Source organism: Pterocles gutturalis, unplaced genomic scaffold, assembly GCF_000699245.1.
Source record: "Pterocles gutturalis isolate BGI_N339 unplaced genomic scaffold, ASM69924v1 scaffold19726, whole genome shotgun sequence".
NCBI lineage: Eukaryota > Metazoa > Chordata > Aves > Pterocliformes > Pteroclidae > Pterocles > Pterocles gutturalis.
In genome coordinates, this window is record NW_010105929.1 from 1 (window position 1) to 9,273 (window position 9,273).

At 41.0% G+C, this 9,273-nt stretch overlaps 1 protein-coding gene across 1 annotated transcript; it reads right to left on the reverse strand.

The window, feature by feature from the left end:
• Positions 1-4,943: 4,943 nt before the first annotated feature.
• Positions 4,944-5,944, reverse strand: BDNF (brain-derived neurotrophic factor). Its single transcript, XM_010087584.1, has one exon. The coding sequence runs from the start codon at positions 5,920-5,922 to the stop codon at positions 5,182-5,184; it is 741 nt and encodes a 246-aa protein (XP_010085886.1). The 5' UTR covers positions 5,923-5,944; the 3' UTR covers positions 4,944-5,181.
• Positions 5,945-9,273: the final 3,329 nt, after the last annotated feature.

Below are 9,273 nucleotides of genomic sequence, written 5' to 3' on the forward strand. Positions count from 1 at the left end.
TATATGTAAATACATATATATGTAAATATATTTGTGACTTCAATACGGACCCCCAAGAGAACGAAGCAGGTTACAGACAGCTTTTAGAGACTCATCCTTGCACAGCAAACGCCAGCAGCTCTCTGTTGTTTCCTTCAACACAGCAAAGAGCAGCTTACCTTGAAGTTCTTTCTGCCACCATCTAACAGGATAAAACTTCAAAGACTTGATTTCCAGAAGCATCTCAAATTCCACAGGTGAATCCAAATACTGCTTGTAAAAGTTGTACCCACTCATGCCATCTCCAGGCTTTCTTCTCCCACAGGCACCAAAAAAAGCCATCAGTTTAACTCCATTGATTTATATTGATACCACAGTCTTTAACTACCCAAAATGGTAGCAAGTGGTTAAAACAAAAACCAAAAAAACAAAACCAAACCCAACATGAAAAAAAGGTTCAGAAAAATCTTCTCCTCTTCCAAAACATCCCCTGCAGAACCTTCCTAATTTTAAAATTACATCACAAGGTAAAGCCTTGGTGCTCTTTATATTTACTCCAAACAAGTGCATCTATTTCTTTGTCATTTTAATTGCCCTGCCAGAAGGTGTCTTCTCAATGACATCTTAATTAGGAGAAGCAGCCTGTGGGAGAAGTGTATTGGATCCACCTGGGACAAATTGAAATAAATGTCCTCCCTCCCCCTCTCATTGCACTTCAATGTAGCCTTGATATTATCTTGAAAAATCTTTTACTGTTTGGTATTGTTCTCTAGCTGAGTAATTTAAAAGTCTACCTACATGCCTTTATTTCTGCGCTGATAAAAGCTATGGAAATATCTTTCTTTTTCCAGCTGGGATTCAGCGGAGCATATGGGTGGAGGCTTAGCTCCTGGATCTTCCTCAGTAGTTCAAATATGTATTTTGAAGGTGCCCGTTCCATTCCCTAGGTACCTATGCCATATATTTAACAGTAAAACAAGCTAAAGCATCCTCACCTGTCTCCGTCCTACCTGGGGGAGGAGGCAGGGTCAGAGTGGAGCCGGCTCCCACAGCCAGGAGCAGGCGCATGGTGCAGTAATAACATCACCCCGTCCTTCCACACACCAAAGGTTTGGGTATCTGTTACCGCTTCCCTTAGCTTCTTTTAGGAGAATAAAGCAAGCAATGTGCACGCATGTGTGTTTAATATAAATGATAATCTGCAGAAGCACCATTTCCTCGGTTCTTGTGGAGACATTGCTGGTGCTGGGCTCTTGGGAAATTTGCAGCAATGGAATTTTTTAAGAGTTTGGGTTTGTGCTTTTTTTTTTTTCCCCCCATTAAGTTATATGAAAGTTTTCTATTCATCATGAAGATTGATTGTTCTAGGGCTATGGGATAATTAAATATACAAAGGCTTGGCAGTTGTAGTAGAGAATATTATTTTAGAAATGCTAACAATATGTTAAATCCAAGGAATTCCACTCCTAGTATTCTGTGGGGTCATAAATAAGTTCAGTGCAGAGGATATAAATATACATGACACCCTTTAAAAATCAGGTACCTGACTGGACTATAGCTATTCAGTTTATGTCTCACTTATCCCTTAGTTACTAAGGTTAGTAACTACCCCCCCTCCCCCACTTCCATTACGCTCATTATTTTACAGATGAGTAAAATCATATATATGTGTCATTCAAGGTTTTTCAGTCTCACGAAGACTTATGTGCTAGAATTAAATGGAAATACAACATTCTGTGAGTATCCCAAACTCTTATGGAAAGTAAATTCTTGCCACCCCTCCCCTCCCAATGCTAACTGTCCGGCTATGAAACAGGGGGCTATCTGCCCTCCGAGTGAGATTTTATTACTAAAATAAAGTAAAAATTGTTTTAAAACAAAGGACACACATCTTTATAGTAAAACTCAAGTTTGTTTTACAATTAGAGAAAAGAGTCACATGGTCCCCCAAAAAACCCCAAGTTTTATATATATATTTTGAAAATATATTTAAAAACATAAAAAACTCTATAGTTAAACATATATTATGTTAATCAGTACACTTAAATATAGCTTAATTATATTTACAATATGACGCAGTTGCTTTTAAATTTTAATGCCAATTTCAGTTTTTTCCCAAAAAACATAAAATTATATAAATATACAATAAATATTTATGTTACACAAGGTGAATAATAGAGAACAAGGCCACAGACATTAACTTACAGTTGCAAGAGTCTTTACTTTAACACAGCACTAGGCCTGCTGACATGCATGATATACCTTTGTCACAAACAGACCACAGTAAGAGTTTAATTAAGTGACATGAAAAAAAACCTACCCCACTCCCCCCCAGTCTCGGTTTTAAGTAAAACTGCCAAGCCTGTGATCATGGATGGATTAGGTCAGGCAGGTGAGAGCCACGGGACCGCAGTTTAATTGCCAGTGTCACGTTCTATCGATAGGCATAGAGTTGGCGTGTTATGGGGAATATCGCTCTAGATGGAGTTACAGCACACAGCAGGTTTTCTGGAGGTTCTCAGCTCCATCCTTTACTCTGCTCACCCACACAGGCTGTCCTTTACCCCTCTGAACCCACCATGCTCCTGTTCTAATTCTGCCACACCAACACCACCCCAACCTATACCAGGTGAGAATTTCTGAGTTAAGAAAATAACCACAATTAACTTTGGGAAATGAGGAACTTTATTTCTAGCATGATTTATGCACTAAGGATTCTCTTTTGGAAATTCAGTTTATTTGAACTGGGAATTATTTTATTCCTGTATCTGAATTAGATTACTGTCGTGTCCTAGCTATCATTTCTTCTTCCAGTCTAGAAGCGTGAGCTGTTTGTTATTCACTCATTAGCATCATCCCTTCCCCTTCCTAAGCAACCAGCCCTGTTTTGAGGAGAGCCACCTTACACCATCTCTCTGCTGTAGTTTAGGAATATTGCTGAGAATAGCTCTTGAGCCATGTTTAGGTTATTAAATGCAAAGAATTATAATATATATACAGGTACTGGCCACAGTGGAATGAAATTCTCCATTAAACCAGCATTTAATTTGCATGAAGAACACTTCAGTTGAAGTTTAGAGACATTTCAGTAAGTTTGTTTTTTTTTTTTTTTTCTTTTAATTTCTGTTTTCTATATGGGAACTTGCATATCTGCCGTGGATTGGGAAAGCTGAAGTTTGAAGTTGACGTGGGTCACATAACCCTCTCTTCTCACTCATGGTCCAGCATGCACATGGCCAACGCAAAAGGTTCTCACTGTCCAGCTGGGATGGTTCTCCTTCCACAGCCAGTTAGCCTGGGAAGGGGAAGCCCGTCTGCCCTAAGCAGAATAAATCACTGGTTTTGAGGGTGTCATGCTTCCAGCATGGGTTTCCACTAGTAATGACATCAACTCAATGTTAAATACGCTCTTCACTGAGAACTATTGTGAGGAATCATATTTCCAATCAGCTTTGCCCAGTCCAGGTTTTTAATTAACTTCAACAGCAAGGCAGACTAACGCAGATCCTGCAGCATTCAGAAGTATTTCTATTTAGCAGTATTTTCCTCTTTGTTCAGCTACTTTTCTTCATCTACAGGAATTACAAATATAGCATCTGCCTCCAGTGAGCTCGCCGAGGAGCTATTTCTGCCTCTCTGCCCACTGTAGGCAGGGCAAGTGCTGCGCACTTACAACTTGTCTTTTTAGAGATGCTTCTGCCAGGATAGTCGGAGGGGTAGCGCAGGGCTAAATACATCTACTGGAACCTAAGCACCGTTAAGCCAACTCCTCCAGCACTTGCTCTTCACTTACTTCAAGAGTATTTTTAAAGCCAATATTTATTTCATAAAATCAGGCTGACAGCAGAGGTAGAGCCACACGAACTGAAATGGTAATTGCTTTCACTTAGAGGCAGGGCCTCTTCCCACCTCATTCCTAGCTCTGTCCTTGGGGCAGGGATGCTGCTGCTGTTTGCACAGCTTGCTTTGCAGCCCTGGGGCTGCTGGACCTGCTCAGGAGGGTAAGGCGGTGCTACCTGCACCAGCATACAAGGCAGCTCTCATGGGATGCACAGGACCACATTCAGTCAACCCAAATCACTGGTATTTGTCCCTGAACTGGCTGAGCTACCCAGTCCCATGATCAACCTGATTTCAAATCCACTGTCATCTTTCTAGACCCTTTTCTAGTGCTTCACCAAGACATTTGAGTCTTAAAGACTCTCCATCCAAGCACAGTCTTTTATTCCATGAAAATCATTGCTCTCAACTGGCTATAGAATATTTTCTCTATGACAAGCTCCAGTTGAATGGTAAGTGAAATACTTTAAAGATCACAACCAACATCCTCTTCCAGATGGAGGAAAGGGTAAAAAAAAAAGAAAACAAACACAAACAAACATGGTATAAGCAAATGCAGGTCTCAAAAGACAGCAAATTAAAAGAAAAAAAAACCCAAAAAGCATGTTGCCATACAGTTAAATAAGTGCTGTCCTTAAGACTGAAGTTCAACAATGTGAAGTGGAACATCACCATTCTTTTTCAGTTGCCTCTTTTTTTTTATTATTTTTTTTGTCAGTAGTTGGATTGCTATTGCAAACACCTTCACAACATACAAAAAACCAAATTTGTTTTTAATCCAGAATAATTTTTTTTTTGTTTTTCAATCTGATGGGAGTTCAAAAGTAAAAGAGAAACAGTAAAACTAAGCCAACAGCACCTTGACATTGTTTTAATTCCAACGCTATCAGAAGTTAAAAGCAGTAAACAGATATAATACTAACAGGAAAAGATACTTACTGTCTAAAATGTAAACGGAATGTTTTGGTTCAATTTATTTTTCTGAAAGAGGACAGTTTATCATCAATTCACAATTGAAGCAGCATGCAATTTTATTCTTTTTTTTAAAACTTTTTATATTTTCAATTCTTGGCAACGGCGACAAACCACAATGTTATCGAGGAATGTAATGCAGACTTTGCTTGTTTTTTCTTTTTTTTGTGTGTGTTTTTTTTTCTTTTTTTTAAACTTGTGCGCAAATGACTTTTGTTCCCCTTTGGGTCATGGATATGTTCAATAAATAGATTGTGGAACCACTGTACTGTATAAACTTCAGTTATACATGCAGTCCATAAAATTATTTTTTACTGAATAATTTACCCTGTTATGTATATATACAAATAGATAATTTTGTCTCAATATAATCTATACAACACAGATCCACTATCTTCCCCTTTTAATGGTTAATGTACATACACAGGAAGTGTCTATCCTTATAAAGCGCCAGCCAACTCTCTTTTTATTATCCATGGTGAGAGCTCTCACGTAAGACTGGGTAGTTCGGCACTGCGAGTTCCAGTGCCTCTTGTCTATGCCCCTGCAGCCCTCCTTTGTGTACCCCTTGGGGTTGCATTTGGTCTCATAGAAGTATTGCTTCAGTTGGCCTTTGGGTACTGGGACTTTTTCCAGGACGGTGACAGTTGCCCCGGACATGTCCACTGCAGTCTTTTTCTCTGCCGCTGTTACCCACTCGCTCGTGCTGTCACATACGCTCAGTTCCCCACGGCGAGCTGGGTCAGAGTGGCGCCGGACCCTCATGGACATGTTTGCAGCATCCAAGTAGTTTTTGTACTCCTCGAGCAGAAAGAGCAGGGGGGGTTCCAAAGGCACTTGACTGCTTAGCATGACTCGGGATGTGTACAAGTCTGCATCCTTGTTTTCCTCACTGGGCTGGATGTCCTGGTCCTCATCTAGAAGCTCCTCTATGACATGTTCAAAAGTGTCCGCCAGCGATGTCAGTCCTCTTGAACCAGCGTTGGGCCCATTTAGGCTCTCAAGAGTCCCGTGGGTCCGAAGACCGGGGTAAGCCAAGCTGCCTTGTCCTCTTACACTAGCTTCTTTCATCGGGGCAGCTTTCATGCAACTGAAGTATGAGATAACCATAGTAAGGAAAAGGATGGTCATCACTCTTCTCACTTGGTGGAACTGTTAAGGACAAGAACAAGAAAAAAATAATTAACTTACAAGGGACAGAGTAATAAAAATTCACCTGAGTTGTCCTGAGACATTATGCATTTTCTGCAGAGATCTGCTGCATGCAACTGCAACTTATTACTGGTGATGAAGCATACTCTTGTACAAGGGTGTTCTTTGATTTAAAGTTTCAGATAAAGCATATGCCAAGGTTTAGGCAACATCGATACCAGCAAGTCAGAGTCCTTACATGCCAAAGTCTCTGTAGTAAGGATTAGATTAGATAGTATGCAGATGACCCATTTTTTGACTGATTACACCAATTTCAGGTAACAGCAAAAGCAGAACTGCTATTTAGCAATGCAGCTTTTCAGGAGTGAAAGGCAGCTTCACATGTGTGAAAGGCAAGACTTCTATTTCAAGTGCAAATACAAATATTTGGTTTTTAAGATGTCTTTATGCCAAAAATATTTTATTGTTCTATCCATTAAAAACTTAACAGCACCCGTGTAAGTTGCTTTTGTATTTTGAAAGCAACCTTCAAAACACAAGAAGAGGCCATGCAATTCTGAGGTCTCAGCAGGTCAATTCCTCATCTAAAAGTAGACGGTACGTATGCATAAATATAGAACAAGAAAATGGTCCAGGACAGTATGCTTGCTGCCATACTAAATTGGAGCTGGAAAGATTGCTTGCATCATGTGAATGCCACGGAAGGGAGCTGCTGGATTACAGAGCTGATAAGGAGCCATACTGAAATGACAGTACCAGAACCACTGCACCGTGTTTTCCCAGAGCCCCATACCGCCTGTTCTCAAGCGGGCAAAGCACCCAATTAAACCCAGTTAAACCCAGAGCCCAGCATGAAAACCAGAAGCACAACCAGCCCTACTACCATACTGAAACACAGCAGTTTGCCTGTTTCTCTCACATTCTGCCCCAAGTTCTGGCGCATGTTACGGGCCGTGCTTTGAGGGTTATGCGCACGCTTGGCTCTGTCCTCACTGAGCACAGGAGGGTAGCATCAGCAAAGAGTGCCAGTAAGAAAACTCCTCACCAGGCTTGGAATCAGCGTAACTCGCTCCCATCAGTGCTCCCAGCAGCCTGGGCTTGTATGACTGGCTTTGCAATCTCTGTAGATTGTATGCTCCTCAGGGTAGAAATAGTTTCCTCCTGACATGCAGAGTACACACTTTAGGTACTGTTACAAGAACCCCCCCAATCCCGCAGTGACAGAGAGCTATACTTTCTGTCCGATCCCAAGCGCTACTACAACATCCGTCACGTCCCGTTGTTATTTTTCCTCCTTCCGATCCCTGCTCTCACCAGTTCTGCTTGCTAGAAAGCAATGGCATTGTTCACATTTTTGAAGAAGCAGCTAATGCTTGTTTCAGAGCTTTTGAAGTTCATTCGGAAGTACCTCATACTTGGCAGCGCTCGTTGGAGTAAATGCTATTTCTGTTTGCCAACAGGGTGCTATGTAAAAAGCCTTACTTCATCTCCTGCAAATAAGCTGTGGGAAACTAGTACTCTTAAGGCTCAAACGTGGAAAGACAATCTATCATAAAACATACAAAGAAAATGAAATATGTAGTAGGAAGGCAGTGCCCAAAACGGAGGTCTCAAAGTTTACTTAGTGAAGCTGGGAGGTGGGAACTGTTTGGGTTTGTGTCCATGCCTCCCTCTAAAAAAGATTCTGGCTGACAATCCTCTCTACCCCAGCACAACTTTTCCTTCATCCCTCCATCTTTCTTCCTGTTTAAAAGTGTTCTTGTGGCATAGATTTATGAAGATTAAACAAACCTGACATCTGTGACTCACAGGAACATAGTGTTTGCTCTAAGCATGCAGAACATTAATATTTTGCAGATTTTTTCATCCTAGGATTTTTAAAACATGCTACAGGGAGTAATATCAGATTTCTTCCTCAAAGGGGAGGAAAAGAGACACTCCAGAGGTGATTTATAACACAAGGAAGAAGGTTATCAGTCCTCCTTTACCAAACAATGAAAGACAAGACAAGAGGGAGAAGGGGTGGTTCAGTTTGCATATAAATGCAGAGCCAGTGAAACAGGTGACAAATAATAATGTTCATACACTCCCTCTTCTGAGATTTGTTTTCTATAAAACTTAAAAAGAGAAAAAAAAACCCCAAACACCCACATCACACTTTGTGACCACCAGAGCAGTGGACAGAACACAGATCTTCTGGCTCTTCACCAAGTTCCTGTTATTTTTGTTAGAGTAGTGCCCAGAGGTCCCAGCCAACAGCTTGACTCTGGAAGACAGACAGTCTGAGCACACAGTGCCCCAAAGGGCCTTCCAGCGCAGAGGAGAGGACACAACACAACAGGCACCAAGACAAGCACAGAACAGAGGAGAAGCTTGCACCCATCAGCTAAGTACACCAGTCAGAGGCTTTTTTGCTTTTTTGCTTTTCAAGTTAGGGAGGGGACCAAAGGACAGAAGGATTCCTGGACCAGCCCACATCCTTCACTGTTGTCATTGGGCTGTTTATCTCTCATGGTAGCAATGAACTTGGAGGGATGCAAAATGAATAGAATAGTGGCTGTGCAACTTCATTGGCACGGAGATTTTTCTTACATGAAGATGATAGAGAAGCCTCACCAATTGACTCCAATGAGCCCTCAGCATCCTCCACCAATGGCTGGCTGGGCACCAGATCTAACAGTACTTGATATCACCTTAAATTAATCCTTCCTTAATCAATTTTGCCTTCCATTTTGGAAGGAAACTGCTGTCAGGCTTGATCAATTTACATCCCATTCAATGACATATGACCACCACTGCTATCTGGGGTAACAAGAAAGAATGTACAACTAGGCTCTGAAAACCAACAGCTTTAAGACAGCCATTATCCACATAACATACTAATAATACACAAGAAAATGCGTTTTGCTAAAAGCCACCCCTCTTCCTCCCATTTATCACAAAAGAAGAGTATGTCATAGTAAGCTTTAGCAGCACAAACACATGGAATATTGCTAGCAAGCAAACTCAGATCAAACATCTACTTCTTTGTAAATGAATCCCAGAGTGAGCCAAACTGTGCAAGCAGGATGTGAAAAGATTCTTCTATCTTGACCATGACTTGAGCAATATACAGTCCTTGTCTTTCACAGCAAAATTATATCAACTGATTTAATATGAGGAAGTAATATTTTAACATCTCAGAAATTGCCAGTAGCAGCTGCTCAGAATCTACTAGTTTAACATGCTGTAGCAGAATAATATTTAAATCTCACTCCATGGGTACAAACACAACCTTTCAAGCTACTGTTGAACTGACTCATGGATGCACGGTTCATCTCTTACTTACTG